The 20,909-nt window shown below is 45.4% G+C and overlaps 1 protein-coding gene across 1 annotated transcript in view; it reads left to right on the top strand.

The window, feature by feature from the left end:
• Positions 1-20,669, top strand: part of LOC119445987 (scoloptoxin SSD14) — a 30,802-nt gene extending 10,133 nt beyond the window's left edge. The window contains exons 5-12 of the mRNA XM_037710287.2: positions 461-650; positions 2,005-2,168; positions 3,936-4,128; positions 6,049-6,124; positions 8,276-8,469; positions 11,748-11,985; positions 19,220-19,333; positions 20,035-20,669. Of these exons, the coding sequence (XP_037566215.1) occupies positions 461-650; positions 2,005-2,168; positions 3,936-4,128; positions 6,049-6,124; positions 8,276-8,469; positions 11,748-11,985; positions 19,220-19,333; positions 20,035-20,181 (1,316 nt within the window). The 3' untranslated portion in view covers positions 20,182-20,669. The remainder of the gene's footprint in view (positions 1-460; positions 651-2,004; positions 2,169-3,935; positions 4,129-6,048; positions 6,125-8,275; positions 8,470-11,747; positions 11,986-19,219; positions 19,334-20,034) is intronic.
• The last annotated feature ends 240 nt before the right edge of the window (positions 20,670-20,909 follow it).

Raw genomic sequence — 20,909 nt, 5'->3', positions numbered from 1 at the left:
TCTATATCGGCCCAACCGCTCGCTGCCTGAACATTAGATTGTCAGAGCATGGGCGCTGGCTTGCTTTATGTTATATGGCTTCTTCGTTTTTTACAAAGTTACATTGTTATTGATATATTCTTGCACGTTTATGCATTGTTCAGTTTTTGTACTTTTGAAGTAATGTCCCCTCAATCTATGCCCGCGCTATGCATGCAAAAGTTTACAAAATAAATTGATCAATGACAGCAAGGGACTCAACCCGTTGGCTTGGGGGTATGACACTTAGCAGCTGACCACGAAGGCGCTTGGTTTAATTTCCCGTTACGCAGCCGTATTTCCGTGTGCACTATCAAAAACGTTTGTCTTTTGATGCGCTAGAAACAAAGCAGAGCGAAATATAGCGACAGGCTTTGTTCATACAAGGATAATCTTTGTTCAGAAGCTTAGCAGATTGCTTTTGGAATGTGCGAACATCCAGGCGGTCTGTCAGTTGCGGTGCCCGGTGAGCTTCGTGGCTACCGCACTCTGCTGCGCGAGCTGCACTCCACCCTCATGTGGCGTGATCACTTCGACGACGCCATTCGCCTCGCCCGGTATGGTTTCCCTGTCGGGCCACACTTGGCCGCCACCTTGCAGAAGCACAAGGACGACCTGTCAGACAGCCTCAAGTGAGCATCCATGTCTTCACATAGTGCCAGGAGTTTGAGTATGGATGGCCAGGATCCTATTGTAGCGTCCTTCTCCTGCAGGTTACGGAATAGTCCAGAGGCGTCCGGGACAAGACGCCTAACTCGTTTGTTTTCCCCAACCGATCGGCCAGCCTTGTCGGCTCGAGCGCATGCCACGAACTACGCATCCTTATTCTCTTCGACCCTTTACAAAAAGAAAATAAAGATTATTTTCAGCATCTCAGACGAAGTGAATAAACATCAGCAACTATCAGGTTCCTAGCTGGCATGCGCGCGAGCATGACACGGCTGCCCAGTCGGTCCAGGAAAACGAACTAATTAGACGCTTTGTCCGGGTTTGCCGTTCCTACACTATACTTGCATAGAGGACCTATAAGCGTGACGTCATGAAGTCATTGCGCTACCTAGGTTGTTTTAGTTGTTTTTAAATACATGGACATTTCCATTTGCTTGTCATGCTTAGGGGACGGGAACGGGCAAGCAAAGGTAGATTTTCTAGATTTATTTTGTGCAGTGAAACATGGTTCAACGTAAATAGTTCGCTCTTTTGACCTGTATCAACACTACATGTAAAACAGGGTTCTTTTAGGTAGGAACCCACTAGAGGACAGCTTCACTCTAGAGCAGGCAGCGCATTGATGATCCGACGGATGGCGAGTTGCCGAGGTTACCACACTAGTGGTTCGCTGCCGCACACCAATGATTCAGTAGGGCCGATGGTACCGACATACTTAGCCCACACACCTTTGAAGTCATAGTGAATGGCGTTTCAGAAACCATTGCCGTTGGTCACAAGACCGACAGTAGTGTCTTCACTGTACTGGTCCCTCGCATACACAAAAATGCACGATGAACATACAAAAAGAATTAAGGAATAAAGAAGCATGAAAAGACAAAGCGCTCAGTCCTCTCAAAAGAACCGGCAAATCTACTCGCGTACACAGATGTGAGTGTAGTTGAAGACGATATCGATTACGGGGGCTTCCTAAATTTTTACTACAAAAGCATAAGCGCTATAAAGTACCCTGTAGGAAATGCTGTGCTTAGTATACAATTAATAAAATGCACGAGATACGCGCATTTGCTTCCATTTGTGTATATGTGGCGAATACATAACAAATATACTTGCGCACATGTGCTATGTGCTAGGGCTGTACACAACCTATGCCGGTGTTACGCATATCATGTGCATAGTGGGCTGAGTTCGTATAATATTCACATAACTAAGGCATATGGAATCAAGCTTTTGCTTCTCTTTTAGGGTAATAGCTCATGCATCCACAACTAGAGTACAGAGTGTTCAGTCAAAGCAAGTGAGTGCTTCCGATTGCAGAAAAGTCTTCTGGAACGAAACAACCAACGACACGTTGGCCGAAGGGGATCTACTGGTTCAGCCGGACCTCGCTGACACACTGGAGGTTGTAGCCGACAAGGGACCTGACTATTTTTATAAAGGTGGAATCGGAGAGCAGCTGGCAAAAGAGATTCAAGCAGACGGTAAGCGGCAATCTAAAGCTCTAGAAATAGCAACACGGTGTCCTTGGGATGAAAGGAATTAGGTCATGCTGAAAACCTTAAACTTTTCTCCGTGGCTTCGTTAGCGCCGCGAAAATGTGCTGTAAGGTGAACTGTTCCGAAGGAACGGATTGTCAATGTAGATAATGTGTGAAGTTCAAACGAAAATAAACTATAACCGAGGGGTGTATAAGGCATCATCATGTATTGTCGATGAAATTGAAGACACCGCGAATACAGGTGAGTGGTACTGACCGCTGTCGCTTTGCCTAGGAGAGGAAATTACGTGGCCGTTTATGCCTAGAAACCACTAAGTTGGAACGCGCCACCGATACAGTACACAATAGACAATAAGTCCTGTGAAAGATGTGAAGGTTTATTAGATCAGCGTTAAAAGACACTCACAGAAAAACACCCAAAGGATTTTTTCTTCTTGTGGATAAAGCATTCTTTTTTCTTGTATAGCAACTTATTGCTCTCTATATTATTTCCTAGTAGCTAACAGCGTGATCAAACGAAAATCGCAGAATTATGTCCTCAAAAAAAAAGAAAAGCTCAGGAGAATGGAATAACATTTTTTCATGCCATTAATTATCTCTCTCGTCTCTCTCTTCCAATGAGCTCTCATGTCAATTTTGGGGGGAATCTGTACAAGCCTTTTTGGCCCCCCTTGGCTGTTCATGTTATCGTCTGTCACCAGCTCTGAGGAGATAAGGATAGCTTTAGTGACACAGGTATGTTCCTTCGCTTCTATGTCCAGAATCGCTGAAGTGTCTTCTTCAGCGAACAAAGCGGGATAATTTTGCATGATCATTGCGCTTGAAAATTGTGCATATCTTAATTACAAATGTATACCTATTTCCAATGGAAGTCAGAGGTTATTGAGGCACTGGCGTTCTGCACATATTTGTTATGAAACCTCATAATGTGGTGCACCGCACGTAATTTACATTTGGGCCATCCATACACTAAATCAAAACTTTGAAAAAAAATTCATGACATTTGTATATTGACTCGTGGTAATAAATGTTGGTAGACCGACAAACGTGAAATCGTGAGTACACCGCTCATAGCGTCATCTTGGATGAACAACATAAGAAAAATAAATATACGAGAACTCAGCAGTAAGGATACTGCAGCGTTTCTGGCAACCATTATATCCAATCACGCTGCACAAGTTTGTTCGTGATTTATACGATGCGCAAATATTAGTTCGGTGGACGTTGACAATTTTCACGTCAATTCGAAATGTACTACGGCATTTGCGGTGCGTAAATAGAAAGGGAGTGTATTTATAGCTGTAGCTGAATTGGCCTAACTGCATGCAGATGGCTAGTGTGATGGAGCGAGCGCGCCGCGTCCTAATCCAGAACAGTGCTACCAATGATTGTCAACGTGGCAACGTATGGATTTGCCTTACTATTTTTAATATCAAGGAAGCTCCAGTCGGTTTTTCTCACGAGTCTGCATTATGAACTCGTGACAGTCTGTGATGTCACAATATATCCAGTTTTGATTGCATTTAATAAGGGTAGAAACCTTCAACTCTACTATCACTGTTATACGTTAGAATATGTGCCGTAGAAGGCTATAGAAAAAAGAAAACATTCGTTGTCATTAGCCCCTTGTGTGTTCGGTCCACTTTGCGTCGTGCATTTCTTGCTTCGCGCTTCGAAAGAATTCTCTATCGTGCTTCACAACAGGTCAAAGTATAACCAGACGTACTGAGGCTGCCTGCTTCCGGTGCAGGTGGAGTGATCACCGAGAGCGACCTGAAGCATTACGAGCCCGAGTGGAAGGAGCCCATTGTTGCAGATCTGCCCAGCGGCAACACCCTGTACACGACGCCGCTACCTGGCAGTGGCGCCGTGCTTGCCAGCATACTTAGAATTAGCCTCGATGCCCTGGAACGATCCAACGACACGGTGGACCAGTGGCACAGGTTATAATTTTTTTTCGCGTGGAAAGCCTCATCACTGTCTCTCTCTAGGCGTGAAAAAAATGTTCTGCCGGAAACTGAAAGGGGGTGGAACTTTAATTAACGGGAAAACTGTCATCCATCCGACACCAGCACGGAACTACAAATTCTTCTAGCTGCAGGTGTGATTCGTCGTCTCATTCGGCCTCGCTATGCCATCTGCTATAGCGTCCTGGTTAGCTTAAATGGCAGAGTGACAATACCAGCAAGGCGTTAGTCCAGGTTCCATTTTCTGAACCAGCACAATCTTTCTTTCAAGTGCAACCCTTTCTTTCTGAGAAACCTGTATGTATTTTCTTCGTAGATTCGTGCTGCTGTCGGATGGATGGCAGTTTTATCTATAATCTCTATGATAACTTTACTGTTCAAAGTCGCTTTAATGTAAAGTTGTTACGACAATAACACAAATAGAGTGAGTGACGATATGTGAAATGCACCAGTGCACTTCAGTGAGAATACTTTCAAACAGCGTCATACCGAATGTTGAGTATGTACGACTTCCAGATGCACAAACTCTTCCGGCTGAAGTGTTGCATTGTGCACGCTTGAATTTGGCGCACGGGTGGCATTCCGCAGTGGATACATTTTAACTTACAGCTAAAGTGCTTTATTTCTCTCTCTCAGCCAGAATAACCAAGAAGCATGCCTTGGCTATGAAGCTTCCAAACAAGAGCACGAATTGCTGGAACTGGGTTGTAGAAGCGCATATAACTGTATTTAACACAGCGTATGCAACAGCGTGCGACTTTTTCACCGTTACCAGAAAATACAACAAAGAAGCTTCAATGGGTTGTTGGCGTTCTTTCATTTTTTTCTCCTTTTCTCACATACCAAGCCTCCTTTTAAGATATGATGGACAATTATGGTATTAAAGACATAATTTACTGTATATGATACCAATAAACTCAAGATTTCTTTCATATTTGCCTTATCTCAAGGCTTAATGGTTGCTGCTGCGAAGGATTGGATATAACGATATCGCCACCTACTTTCTAAAACTACGGCGTCCGTATCGGTTCGTAAAGTCAAACTTTACTACACGTGTAAGCCGCCATTTCTCCCGTATTTTTATTCATACTGTGGCCACGCCACCAAATCACCTGTGTAAATATACGTTTCGGTAATCTCATAGGTACATAGAGAAGCAGTCACGGTGAATGAGGTAATGTGACGCTCTTATCTAAGTCGTATTATCTTCGAGCACGAATTGTACAGCAGAATTAATCGCGTACATTTGGTTTCGGGATGTTGTAGCAGTTTACAGCGTTCAACATAGCTGTCGCTAATATATAGTCAATCAATATATAGTCAATCTATAACTTTGCAGTCTGAAAGAAAACGTCAACAACGCTTTTGTATATTATGTACCCACAGAAGGGGGCCAGAAAGGTCTTTGACCTTTGTCATTTTGATAGCGTATTCACCCCACTAAAAAAGCCTGACAGAAAGAACAAGAAAATAAAAGTTGAACTGATTGCAGCCGAGAGCCTAATCGGCGTTCAGACCACTCGAGGAAACCTTATCAAGCTCCCAGAGTGAGAAAAAAATACTATAAAATGTCTGCCGAAGATAATCGGTGATCTGCAGGTAGATTTGGTGCAAGTTGCCGCTTATTTAACATTGTTGGATCAATTCCATTTCTAAACAAATCACCACGTCAAGCGCTTCACCACGCTGTCTCAAAGGTGCGAATGGTCTAGTTAAATTTCATAATTTGGCGAAGCTGTATTAGAATTTATTGAGTTTTCACTGTATGTGTCGTAATATAAACATAGTTACGAAGTCATCGCTAATTACTGAAATAATTTTTACAATAAAGTGTGCATAAGTAGCTGTTTGCGCACTAACTGGCTGTTTCACGACTGTCTTTATGTTTCCTTCCAGCTTCATAGAAGCCTGCAAGCATGGTTACGGCGGGAGGTCCCGCCTCGCGGACAGCGATTTCGAGGATGTGGAAGGGGTGAGCGAAAAGATCACTTGCTTGGCTGAATGAGAACTTTGTACCATGTGGCAGAGAATGAAAATAGTTGCTGAAGTTTGTCCATGTTGAGCTTTGGCATAATATGAGAAGAGTACATAAAGCAAAAATGACATTTATTGACTGTGCTTGCTGACGTGTACAATTATGTCTGTCTGGTTACTCAAGGTAAAAAATAAAAATAAATGCCGCAAGATTGATAACCTTAACATTAAGTAACCGATGGCCTACAGACACCCTTTCTGCGCATTTTCGTTTCTGCAGTCTCAGTGAATTCTGGAAGTGTTACGATATTTTGGTCACACTAAGAACATTATTAACCATATAACTGATGCCTGTCGTTCGTAACATAAGCCGAAAGGCAGCTGATTCAAGCCCACTGCACAGAGCACGTGTACTGCCCAGCACTATCTCATGTCTTCACCTCTGTTAATATTCATTACTAATGGTTTCGATTAGGCGGCTTCAGCTCGTGAGTCCATAACCTTGGCATCAGATATGCAATGGAAGCAGGCTGGCTCAATTTTTGTCACCTAGAGTTTTTTTTTTACCTGCCGAGGCGGCTCAGAGGCATGGAGCACGCTGCTGAACACGAAGTTGATGGTTCGATTTTCTGGGTGGGGACGCAGCATTATGATAAGGACAGAATGCAAAATGCTGGTGTGCCGTTCTTTGGGGTTACGTCCATACCCAAGACTTTTGGACAATGCCCCTTCAGCACTCTGTTGAACTTCGCCGCAATACGACAGTGTAACTTAATGGGTAGCAATTTCAAAAGCTCAACCTAGTTGCAATAGATTTTCGTTAGCAACACCGAGTGAGTACTTCTCTTTATTAGCATGCGGATTGATAACACTTAGCCGGCACTTCGTGCTGCGTCAGAGCAGTGTTTGTTCCTGGCCAAAACACTGCCCTAATGCAGCACTGAATGCCCACTAAGTGCCGCAAGTTCACATGTTATCAGAAAGTCCTTCGGAGTGGCTGTTTACGACTTGCTGATACTCGGCCAATCTTATGAAATGTAATTTTTTGAAAATGCTGCCAATTGAGTTACGCGGGTGTAATGCGGGAAAGTTGAACAGGCTGCAAAAGGGGCAATGTCGAAAATTCCTGGTCATAAAAGAACCCCAAAATTGGACAAAATAATCCGGATCCCTCCCCTAAAGCATCCTTCAAAACTAACTGTGCAGTATCGGTGCATTAAACCCCACAATTTAATTTATTTCTATAACAAAAGCCACCCACAGAGCTTTTAGCGTTCTTCTCCATCAGATAGTGAACTTCAGAGTCATAAAAGATTAACCACGTTATGCAGAACTGTATGTAGAACAATCCGATGCTGCGAAGTATTCCGTAAGTCATGGAGTTCTGAAGTCATCAGCTTGGTGTACTCGATGGTGGTTACTGCTATTTGCTGACATGTACTAACAACGTGGGACCCGCCTCGGTGGCGCAGTGGTTGAGGCGTTCTGCTGCTAAGCACTAGGTGGTGGGTTCAATTTTGGCCGGGTAGGCCCCACTTCGGTCGGGCGAAGCTCAAAAAGTCTAGTGCACTTCGATTTAAGTGCTAGTTAAGAAACTCCTAGGTTGAAAAAAGTCATCCGAAGCCCTTTACTACTGTTTGCCTCATAACCGCAGTGTTTCTGTGGGACTTTGCAACGCATGAATCAGTCGGACCAACAACACGAAAGTAACGCGCCACGTCGCTTTTGTCGCTTACGGAGGTCTGTTAACGTCATGTTTCGTTTGAGATATTTGTCAACAATCTCAGAATTTTGTCTAGCCACATCCCAGTATATTGAAGGAATAAGCAGCAGCTGTTTTAAACTACTACGTCATATTATTGCTGCTGGTTATACATCAATTTGGCAAAGAGATCCCATGCGCATCAATTAAACGCATTACCGTACACAAAATGTGCAGAAATTGTTATCCGACATTTCTGTTCGATAAATTTTGTTAATTCTTTATCGAGTAGTTCAACTCAGTAATTATTTAGCTTAATCTTTGCGGCTCTGCTGAATTAAGGTTGAGCTCTGCTTGCTGTAGGAATCGTAGCATGGAGCCATTTATTTCCTTGACTTGTGCACCTACATGTTAACTCGATCTAATATGCGCAAAACCGCATCCCAGCTCGAACACAACATGACGACGCCCGAGTGGGCTGCAGCCGTGAGAAATCTTATCAACGAGTCATTCACGTTCGACGACCCCACCCACTACGGATTCGTCAACGATTCCTTGCCCAGGGATGGCGGCACCGCACACGCAACCTTCTGGGGTGACAATGGAGACGTCATCGCCATTACCTCAACTATAAACAACCAGTGCGTATGCGGAGAAATCTTGTTGTTTATTACGTTCATTATGTTTTGCCATTTATAGCCATGGCATTTACAATTGAATATGTTGTACTATAATTAAAAAGCAAAAACAATTACATGGCTCTAACATTTAGGCGAAATCCTTGGAATCAATTGGTTTGAGTTTCTATCCCTACTTGACTCTACGAAATGTGTGTGTGCGTTTGTGTAAGGGGTGATCACGTACATCAGTTGGATTCTTTGGGAAACATGTCATAAAATTTGTCAGCTAAAAATTACATCGTGTCAAACATGACTTTTTATAGTCCTGTGTCGCTCTCTTCAAAATTATGCTGTTTGACAACATCCACCAACAAGCCCAATAAGGGCACTGTCAATAAAAGAAGGTAAATGTGTTCGACAATAACCATTCATTAGTCAGAAAATTTGAGACGGATGTGAATGCGTGGCTTTAACCCCTATATTGACGAATGTTGCCTACAGGCAACATACAGGAAATATTAATTTTCTTGCTGTGTTTCTGTATTGATTTCGAAGTTTTGTGCTAAATTTAATAGACCTACTCTAAATGAGAGGCATAGAGGCATCATTTCTTGGTTTAGCAGAGGAACACAAGGCGAGATAAGGTAGAAGTTTGGCGCGACTGTCTTTCTTTTGCAAAGAGGATTTAGAAAATTCTCTCTATTAAATTACTCTGCAAAACAGACATTCCAAATAACAGAGACAGATCATTTGATTTACCCTTGGGACAATCAGTAGTGTCCTAACACGTAAATTACAAATCCCTCACAAAATTACGCTGCCGTATTCCACTTCACAGTTGTTGTTATCTTCACAGGTCTGGTCTGGCGCTGTCCCCTCTGTAATTTCGGCAAAGAACCTGAAACCATGGATCATTTTTTATTAACGTGCCGTCGATTCGCAATGCAGACAAAAATATACCTTTAAATTCCATTCCGAAAATTAGGCATATCTATAAACACTGAAAACATTCTGTACTTTAGGGCATCAACATTGGGTTTTAGCCACAGGAACGCATGCATGGTCGTATTCGAGTTCCCCTGTGACCCAAGAAGAATACCTAGTTAACTTACTGGTTTATTATTTATTATTTTACAAAATTCAAATTTAGGCTAATATACTGATTATTATTATTATTTTGCAAAACTCTAATTCAAATTCTATAAAATTTCTTACCTTCTAGCTTGCTCTCCTTTCAAAGAAGCACACGCTTTCCTATAAGAAAAAAAATCTCTCTAACGTTAGTTTGTTTCATTGCATAATTTCAACTGTTCCCTCGCATATACTTTTTCCCTACAGTTTTCTCCCCCGTCCCACCCGTTTAACCGCCGGCTTCTTGGCCAATCCACCGTAGTGGGTACGCGCCATAATATAGGAAGCAAGCAAGCAAACAGGGTCAGGAGATAGACCGACCCAATGCCTCCAGCTGCATTGGTGTCACACACACGATGGAAAATAAATGAACAAAAATGGAGGACGCTTAAGCTTCGCCTTTTAGAGTGGAACGCGATAGCATTCAAAGATCCCTGACTGCCTCTCACACTTCCCGGCAACTGCAGCTTACGTAACCGCAATGTTTAACGGGAAATGCTGGCGGCGAACGCTATGCACGAAGGAGAGCTTTCTGGTAGAAACGCGGCCTCGTGCGCGGGCCGATCCCGGAGGTAGTCCACAGGCACGCCCAAAAATACATAGGCTGGAAGGGTTTCGAATGACGTCAACCCTCTTTCAAGCAGCTGCATAAGCTTTGCAACAGCTGCAATCTAATCTTACGGACTGCGCCGAGCCTGTTTCCTTTGTTTGCCCGCAGCCCTTATCATCCATCATGTTGGCTCATCACTTTGAAGCTTGTTTTTGTGGTTTTTCTTGCGAAAACAAGTGCTTAGTTGTACGCTGAATGCCTGAATTTAAGCAAGCTATACTGCTATACCCGCAATTGTTAGCGGTTCGTCGGGATCGTTTTTTGCTTACAACGACGTACACGACAGAACCCTTGGCTGGTAGAGGTACAAAGCTTCGCTTTAATTACATCTGTTTCAGGTTTCTGTTATTGCTTCGCACTCTTAATATTTTCGTCTGAGAATAATTAACATAAAAGGCCTGCGCGGTCGGGGTTTTTTTCATGACTTTTGTTCGTACGTGGGCTGTCATTCTCAAAATTCCGATGAATAACTTTGTCTACAATATAAAAATAGGTATGAGCAACTTTAGTGATAGAATAGTGCAGCAATATAACCTGCATATAGCGCATGTCATACAGCAAGACGTGGCATATGCATATACCTAAATACATACGGCAAATTTCGCTCACGGAAACTCCACCGACGCTGGCGCTGCATTTTCTGCTACCCTCAACGCTTTCGCGTTGAGTAATACTATACCTGACCAAATATATGAAATATATGACAGGAGCTTTGTGTCAAACCGACTACCAGTAGTGTGAAATCAACTTCCAGTTTTCTTTCTGGAATTTGCTCCCTTATGTTGAAGATATCTCTGCAAATTTGGTTTAAATGCGACGCATTTCTTGGCGAACATTTGCCACTTTGACAGTATCTATCTATCTATCTATCTATCTATCTATCTATCTATCTATCTATCTATCTATCTATCTATCTATCTATCTATCTATCTATCTATCTATCTATCTATCTATCTGTCTGTCTATCAATCTATTATCTATCTATCTATCTATCTATCTATCTATCTATCTATCTGTATATCTAGCCGCCTACAAGACGCTTGGTGCTCTCATGGTCCTTTCGTAAACTTGGTATGTACCAATATTGGCATGGTATGGCAAGAGTGTATGGCGAACATAAATGATAGGTCATGGCATGAATATCCTGGCATGTGTGTCATGTACGTCGTGAAACAGCCGCCTATGTCTTGGTGCTATGATGGTAGTTTCGTTAACTGGTTAGGCTCCCCGCAGAGTGCTTCGCACAACATCGATTCCCACACTGGACCCACAGGGCGTGGGATCTGCCGGCTTTTTTTTTCTTTACATTTATTATGTTTTTTATCGATGCTTTTCTCACATATACGTAGAAAATAAATATTATTTCGGATATTTATATGTACCGTCATTAAAGCGGAACAATTTAGCGATTTATCTTTTCTATGGAAATAAGAAATTATTCTTTATACGTAGTAAAAGTTCATAACGAAATACGCTACCAACATAATAAGAGAAACTATAACTTTCCAGTGATTACGAATTACGCATCTAATACAAAAACTCATTCGCCTCTCTCTAGTTTTGGCAGCCAACTGCGCACTTCCAGTGGCGTGATTCTCAACAACCAGATGGACGACTTTTCTACGCCCGGTATGAGCAACTTGTACGACATCTATCCCACGCGGCCTAACTTCATCGAACCGCGGAAGCGGCCCCTCTCTTCTATGGTGCCGTCCGTCTTCGTAGACAGCAATGGGGATGCAGTACTTGCGCTGGGCGGTACTGGAGGATCTAAAATCACGACTGCCGTGGCCTTGGTAAGTAGAATATTTATGTAATCGATGCCCTCAAAAAATTAAGCGAAGATTTGTATCGTAGCAACACGACTGGGTGTTCACTCTATAAGCATTCATTCAAAAAGTTGCTGTGCTCAGAAGCATTACGATGAAGGCTGTTATAAACGACGCATTATCAGCAACTCCAGAACCAGATACTATGGAGAACGATCGTACTCACAGGTCACGACTGGAAACTGATGGTGGTTATGTGTGCAAATTTTGTACTACAACATGCGGCTGTCCCTTCCTTACGTTGTTACCCCCATTCTCCTACATTTAATCTATAGCTGTCATATTCAAGGGAGGCACAAAGACATGTCATCACCCCTCATCCAGCCTTTATGTCCCCGTTCCCCCTCCCCCTGTGCAGAGTAACAGGCTAGAGCATGCTAGCTCAGGCCGACCTCTCTGCCTTCCTTCAAATAAATTATTTCTCTGAGCGAACTGCTTTTGCACACCGTTAGGAAACTCGGCTTGTGGATTGCACGCACAACAGCAACCAAACAACCAAGTGGATCATAAATACAAAACAACCGCTTCGTGCTATACATATACAGAAGTTGAGGCTATCAGGCTCCCTGTGCCCGATTTGAATTATTAACAATGACCCCATGAGCCATCTGAAAAAGAGAGTGCAGCCGCATAAACACACCATGGCCAAATGGCATGTAGTCTCCAAAGCCATCGCGGAACATGGTTGTGACATGACCCAGGAGATAAATTGTAATAAGGCAGGACAGAGAATCTAGGAGCGAAATTTTTCAGCAACGCTTTGTACACACAAAACATCTCATTCATGCAAATAAAAAAAATTAAGTTAGATTTAACTTATGAAAACTAAAATAGTATTTTCGGCCCTTATGACATGTGCTGAAGCATAGCTGTGATATGCGTGTAATTACCAGTTCATTATTAACAAAAAGTAGCAGTTTCGCCCGAAAGGCGAAGCATTGATTGTGATAGCAAATTAGTAGACAGCTACACGAAGTAAGGATATTACTTTTATCGGCCGTATAAACTAAATTAACAAGCACGGTGTCACGCGTGTACAGGTAAACACGAACACATTCTCGCTCGATGACCGCGGAAACTCGCTGTCAAAACGCTGCAGTCAGGAAGTGCGGCAGCAGCACTGAGCGAATTTACCTTCGTGCTGTCTCGCTTCAACGCGACCTAAACGTCGAAAGCGCAGCGCATACGACGCTACCGGCACTGGGCGTACTTTGTCTACGTGGCAGATCACTTTGAAGATGAGGCCCGCGCAGGCGCGCACTTTGCACACGTTGCAGATCGCTTTCAAGACACGGTGCCCGCGAGGCCGCGCCGTAAGCGGCAGCTGCCGCCTGAGTAGAACGTAACCCCTGTCCACCTTTCCTCGCGCGCCAACCAGTTTTAGCGTTGCACACCGCAATTTTGCGAAGCTTAAACCGATGCGCTACTAAAACAGTTGGCCGCAGGTGGGATACAAACCCACATCTTCGCAGCGAGCGGAATGCCGGACTCCTCGATACGACGTTCTGCTCACAACACCCAGCGGTGGGTAGCCAGCGCGCTACGAAATCGAGAAGCAGGGAGCCGCAGCACGCTTGCCGTCCGCTGCTGGGTGACGCAAGCAGAACGCTGCCTCGAGGGGTGCGGCTTTGCCCTCAATTCCTTCAACCTCCCAGTTTAGTTCTTACGCGCTGTAACAGCTGAAATTCGTGATGGCACAGTTCCGCGGGTAAGCGCATTCCACAAGATACGAAAGTAGATATGGCTTGTACGAAGAGTTTGCTTCAATTTCCCAATTACGGGGGCAAAGTTCTCTAAGAATGTTAGTCGCATTAATACCCAAACATCTAGCAAGCGTCTGTCCATTTAACCGGTGGAACGTGGAGGGCATAGACAGATAGGTTTCATTTGAAAGAAAAAAAAATTGTGCGAAGTTTTTAACCACTAGTGTGCGCTATGTTCCGTCGCACTTCACTTCCATTGAAATGCGGCCGCCACAGTCGGGAATCGAACCAGCGACCTAGCTCGTGCTATGCCACGGAGTGACCGCTGGTCAGCTGCTGCATCATTTTCTATTGTTTCGCATGGCTTGCGAGAGTTCGCTTTTTCTGTGTCTCTCGTGCAGCACGTCGAAATTGAAAGCATATACTCAGGCGTATCCAGTCGATCGTGTATCAAGGTCACAAAGGGGAAGATGCATATGCTACGCAAAAGATTTATTGTACCTACGCAACTACGAAAACATAACGCAACCTAAACGTTCTACTATCAAAATCACTGCGAAGTTAATATCTACTGGTCTGCGCTGTGTGCCTTCGGCCCATAGTAGGTCTATTCGTCACCCGCGCGGCGCTGGCCTGCTACTGTCAGTGCCAGCAACCAGCACCCGAATGATTTGCGTCCGTCCGCGTTGACGCTTCGCACTGCAGCGCGCCGGGTTTCGAGAGCGTCTGCCAAGTACTTGCTTTGTCCGGGAGCCGGTACTCTTAGGACAGGTCTGTCGCTCGTCTCGATAACCTCGCTCGGCAAGGCAGCGACGTGTCTACAATGAGATATTCGCGCGGCATCCGGTGTATAGACGCAGAGCAGTTGGCCAGTGACGGCGTCCGATGTCTGTCGCCTTCGCACCGCTGGCTGAGAAAACCCGCGTGTCTCTGAGGATGAGTCCTTCGTCGGCTGAGGTGTCTCGTACACGCCAGGTTGCAGAGGCCACGGCGCATTTCCTTTCGTTGTGAACCATAGCTGTCTGGTGGCGGGTCTCTGAGGGTAGCGTCGCAGGACAGCCCGCGATATCGTGACATTCCCCGAATCGTGACGTAGAGTGCGCGTACGGGGCGAGCCGTCGCCATGAAGAACGACTGGTTTGATCCACAGAGTAAGCGACGGAGACTCGAAGCCAGTTCTGCCACCGTACGCAGTCTTCGTGGCTAGCGCGGAAGTTCTCACCCGTCGCTCAGGGTAACGCCGTCGGCAGCTCCGAAGTCCCGCCACCGCCCACAGCTGGCATCTAGTGGTGCGGCGTTGGATCTTCGGCCGCCAGCATAGAGGAAGGCTTAAGCCCGATGGTAATCGCTTAAGGCCACCCGTCTTCATGGAGGATCTCTCAAGTGCTGGTGTGTTTTCGCGCAAGCGCAGTTGGATGGTGAACAGGACTTGCCGGCGGTGGATGTCTTTTACGTGGCTGCTTGAGCGTGGTGATCGCGTGGTGACGCCGTCCGCTTGTGTTGGTGGATGAGGCTGTTAGAGCGTCCTATAAACCCTGTGGCGACTCGTTCGGATGAGGTGAGGGTGGCCGTCTTGAAGTCCTCGGTGGCCTTGTAGTACAAGCGCCACGCAGTCGGGAGAGGTGATGACAGCGAAGCGAAGTCGAACGTCTCGTGGTACGATCGCGAGCACCGCCAGAGGAAAGAACGCCGTTGGAGGTGACGACTGATGATGATAGCGCAGAAGCGGCAAAGAAAAGGAGGAAGCTGGATTCGAACTTAGCTGAAAAGAAAGATAAGTAGGAATCGAGACCTTTTTGTATCAGCACTAACGATAAATTAAGTGCTGTAAACCGCGACACAAGCTGTCATTTTTACTGTAATCTCTAGTAAAGAGAAGACCCGAAATGTCTGCCCCATTCCTCGCAACCTTCTTTCTCGAGACAATGTAGACCTTATCCAGACACTTCGTGCTTGCGTGGCCTGTTACGCCTTGCTGTCATTCTAAGATGTCGTGCAGTCCAGGACGCAGCGTCGTCCGGCAGTGGATGTGAAGTATGCTGCTGATAGCGATGATGGTTGTGACTACCGGAGGCTAAAGAAATGGACAGTGGGAGAGGCGGGGTAGGCAGTCTGTCCAAACATTGTGTCGCCACAACCTGACGTTTGGACTGCACTAGATTCGAATTCGATTTCGCACACTTATTGGCATTCGTGGTTGTAATGTGCCTGCAAAGAATGAAACGTCGCGACATCAGAGAAAACATTGCAAAGCTCACCCAAACCGCGTCAAGGAATCACTTTTTGTCAGCGATTGCAGGCGATGCCCCTTATATTTCTCCATTCTGCATCCCTATATTAAATATTGAAGGACGATCCTCTGAAAGAAACGTCAGTCGCTTCTCAGAGCTTTTAAAAGGGAAGTTTTAGCTGTTGCCTTTTAGACTTATTCATACGAAACGTAGATGGGGCCCCCATTATAGAGCCGCTGTGCCCATTTTAATGGTACAAGAAAGCAAAAAAAGAAGTGTGTTATACATGAACACAGATTAATAAGACTTCAATTTATGTTCACAAAAATTTTGTTGAATAGGTGATGTTCAAGAAATTGAGTTACCAAGTTTACAACTCTGTAACTTGGCATGAAAATTATATTCAGGAGATTCAATGATTGAATATCAGTGCCATTTAAAACCAGAAATAAATTACATACATATTGCGCATGTACAGTGCTGCGAATGATACCTATTTTTGTGTACATGCATTTGGAAGACTCAAGTTAAGAAAAGCAACCATGTTTCCTGAACTACCTATTTTTCTACGGACCCTTTGTAAGGTACAGTTTAGAAATTTCCGGCTTTTTTCTAGGCGCAGGGGTATTGTTATGAAGCTTCAGACATGGCGATCTATTCTTTGTTCCCTTTAACCTTACGGATTTTCCTCCGTCTCTGCGGAAAATGGCAATATTCTGATGGGCAGTAGAAAACCTAAAGAAAATTCTGTTTTCAAAAATTTGTAGCGTTTTACTGTTGCCATTAGATTGGTTGATCAGATTGCCCAAGGATAACGTCTCTGCGTACGTCACGACAAACTATCATTTGTGAACGTGGCCCGACCTCGAAACGTTCGATTTCACTTTGCTGCCATCGTCCCTCATGAGTTGGTGCCGCTGGCCCAAGGCCACTGAACACGTCAGGCCCGCCGCTGAAATGGCATCTGAACAAGGCTCTCCGAGAAGCCCCACGATCAGGAGGACGCTATAAGTGTAACACAACCGCCAGCGGACGGGATCCTTACGCGATCGTCACGTTCAAGCAGCCAGGCAACACGTCCTCCGCAGGAAAGTTTTGTCCTCTATTACCTACCACTGCTGGCGAAAACGAACCACTAAGCAATCCGCTATGAAGCCAGGCGAACTCAAACGATTGCCTCCAGGCTGTAGCCATCCTCGATGTTCACGCCTGAAGATCCAGTGCAGCAGCGCTCGGACCGAGCTGATGACAGTGGCTGGATTCCGGAACTGTCGGTGCCGTCACCCTGAACAACGGTTGAAAACTTCCGTGGGTACCACGGTGCCAGCGTACGGCAGCGGGCTTGGGTTCAAGACTTCGTCGCTTCTCTTGTGGATCAAGCCTGTCGTCCCCCAAGGCAACGGCTCGCATCTCGAAGCGCTGTCAACGCCGAGCGTACGTGAGAGTGACGACCTCGCGGTCCAGGCTACTGCGCTGTTCTCAGAGCCTCACCAGCCTGCAGTTATGGTTCATTAAAAACAACCTGCCGTCACCTCTAAAATGTGGCCTCTATGAGACGCCTCATCACACAACCAACTCACCCCCCGTGCCTTGGGGCTTTCCTCTGCTGCGCGAAATGTCTCGGACTCTCTTTACGAGAAAAAGGGCGCGAGACGCCGCGCATGTCGCCAACTCTGCAGGACACGTCACTGTTTTGTCGAGTGAGATTTTCAAGCGGCGTGAGAGGAAGCCAACGCTAGGAGACAACCAGACTAAACAGGGTGCCCTAACACTTGCTCGTGAGAGGACACCAGGGATGTTGTCGTCTGCTTCGGCCCAAGACAAGCTGGTTGACTCCGTCCGTCTCTGTCAGCGAGTTGTCTGCCCTCGTGCGCTGATCCGGCTATTTCCAACACCGCAGTGCTCCCGACTGGCGCCACTTGAGGCTGCAGAGGAAGCACACACGTCGCTGCAAGCTGCTACAGCGCATGCGTCGTCCCATGCCTGCCTTTGGGTTATCTGCGTCTTCAAGTGGGTGAGACTGTGCAGAAGCCACCAGACACCCCCAGATGGCGCTGCTCCTGGTCACTGTAGCCTGCCATCAGGTCACCGGTTGCTTTCACGTCTCTGACCAGCTGGTGTTATTGGCGATTGGGGCTATAGTGCACCGTCACGCATGACAGACTCGCCCTCGGATGACCGGATGCAGTAGGAAGACCGTCATTGCCAGAGCTACGTCCTCCAGAGGTGGCATGGTACTGCCCAGAGCCCCAACGCGGCGGGACGCAAGTCCTTCGGTAGGGTAAGACGCGGGCGAGCGCTGCGCAGGTGACGAATTCACAAACTAGGGGGTGAACGTTCGCAGCGCAGACCAACTGTCATAAACCTAGCAGTGATTTGGATAGTAGAATTTACGCGGGACGTTACTTATCAGTAGTTGCCAAGATGTAATAAATGCTTTGCGTTTCACGTGCATCTCTTACTTTGTAAACTGCATGCACCATCGACTCCACTGCATTATAAGTACACGAGAGCCTATTACGCGTTCAGTTTACATTCCATGCATGACGCTTCTTAGTGAACCACGTGCGCTCGGCATGGAACACGCGAAACGTTAGAAGCGAAAGCTGCTCCAGCCAACGTTAAGTATTTCCCGACGTTTCGAAATCGGTTCGGCCTCTTCTTCAGTATGTGACCGAAGGCGGCCGAGTCTAAAGAATGGGCTTTCAGCAGAAGACCAAACCTTTTCTTGAGACGCACGGCTATGCCGCACGGCCAGAGCCAGCAATGCCAGGGAGACACGGCTTTGGCTCTGCCGGCGATCGACTGCTGCCCGAAAAGACACCCCCCCCCCCCCTACCTCCTTATACTCTCTCTCCGAGGTCAGAGGTGTAAAAGAACACGACAGGTTGCCGGCATGGTATATTGAATGCCGGTGTATCTTTTTTAAAGAAGAAATTCTCATCAACCTGACCATGGCAAGGAGCTACAAAAGAAACCTATATTGTGATGATTGCGTTGCGCTGAGTTTTACACCAGTGAAAAATTACAAAGACGGCAACACGGACGTAGACGCAACTAGCCCCTTTTATTTCTTTACCCATGCCAGTTTGTCGGGAAGAAAGCTTCGCAGTTGAAGGAAAACTCGTCGTGGTCCAGGCTTTTATGAGACGTTCTACGATGCTGTTGAGTTAAGGTGATGAAGTGATGATTTTGAGATTATGAGAAATTTTTAAAACGATGACACTTTATGATATTGTTTTTCATTTTTTCACATTTATGACGTAGGTGGCAATGAGAGCTCTCTGGGGAGGCTACAGCATCAAGGAAGCCATCGACCTTCCAAGGCTTCATCACCAGCTCATCCCGAGTAGTGTCATTGTAGAGCCGGACTTTCCACAGGTGAGGCGAAGCCTAGGCTGGGTGAATTGTAAGTTGACCGAGTTCGTGAAGTCGTTGTCCAGAATGGGTGAACAGCAATCCTCGATGCTTCATGTCGATACAACATTCAGACAAAGCACGGCGTCCAGCACACCACGTCATTCTGATGTGCTGTCGTTCTTGGCAAGAGCTCTGCTTTCCGAGTGCACAAATCCTCTACAAGGGTTTGATCAAACAGGGTCCAACAGCAGAATATTGAGCAGCATGACACACGACCGAACGCTGTCTTAGGTTATGCTGTTCGAAATTCTGCAGTTTGACCCTGAACGCAAGAATTACCCTTTTTTGAAATCCTAGACTACTGCATCAATAATGCCGTTTTGCATCAATGATGCAGTTTTTGCCTTAGAGCAATGAAATCTTGCTGGCATGTCAAATTTCAGTGAGTGAAACTTGCTTACTTAATGGTAAGATACCTGAATGCACCTGTGGTAACGCTTCGAAAATGCCTGGAGTACTGCATATCCACGAAAAAAATTATGTTATTCTTTGAAGCTGCAATGTGGTATGTAACGGCACATTGCTTTAGCGTTCTGTTGAAAGGCTGGCTGTGCATTAAAACTAGAGATGTGACGAAAATACATAAGTGCCTCTTACACATGTAGGTTGCGACGTGATCTGTATCATTACGCGCTATATCTCTCTATTCTGGCAAATTCCAGGAGTGCATTGCCGAGCTGGAGAAGAAGGGACACGTCTTCGAGGTGAAAGAAGGGAAAATCTCCACCGTCAACGGTATCACGAGAAAGGGCGACCGTTTGTACGCCAGCTATGATTTCCGCAGAGGAGGAGGCGTGGACGGCGAGTGATTAGCCATCGGTATAGTATTTCCGTGCGTTGCCAATCGAAAAACAAGATAAAGGTGCTGTCATTCACCTAGAAGGCGATTACAACCATTCCTCTCATAGCCCTAATTCAATGCGTAACACTGAACAGCACCATGCCTTGATATCTGCATAAAATTTTGTCGCCACCAGAGTGTTTCCTAACCATGTAATAAGATGGAAGCTGTACTGTGATAATCTGTTGTAAAGGTTTATATATCTGTTTCCTTGACACGTAAGCGTGCATTAGCGCTGGAACTGATATATCACACTTATTCATAGTTTCCAAAACTATCACCTGCTGTCAAATAATTTGATGATTGAACGTGTTCTAAAACGAAATGTTGGCCATATTGGAAGCATCTTTCAATGCGCCAGCGAAGCCTTTCCCCGGAAATAATCTGCCACAAGAAGAATAACATCCTCTGACTAAACGATTTTCGCATACAACATTCATGAACAACGAATAAAAAGTTCGTTTCCATTCTTTGTCATTTGCGTGATTTTCCTGCAATAATGACGCATGACTAAGGCTCATAACTGCGTTGTTATGAATGTACTCGAAAAACCTGAAGGGAGTGAAAACGCCGAATGTATTTAAATTTTGCAATAGATAAGTACAGTATAAGCTTCTTATGAAATATAAACTGAGCAACATAGCTTTCTTGCAGAGAAGCACACGGATACTGCAATATTGACAGCAAGAATATTTG

The sequence above is a fragment of the Dermacentor silvarum genome, chromosome 3 (assembly GCF_013339745.2).
Source record: "Dermacentor silvarum isolate Dsil-2018 chromosome 3, BIME_Dsil_1.4, whole genome shotgun sequence".
In the NCBI taxonomy this organism is placed as follows: Eukaryota; Metazoa; Arthropoda; class Arachnida; order Ixodida; family Ixodidae; genus Dermacentor; species Dermacentor silvarum.
This window is presented reverse-complemented; position numbering and strand designations above follow the sequence as displayed.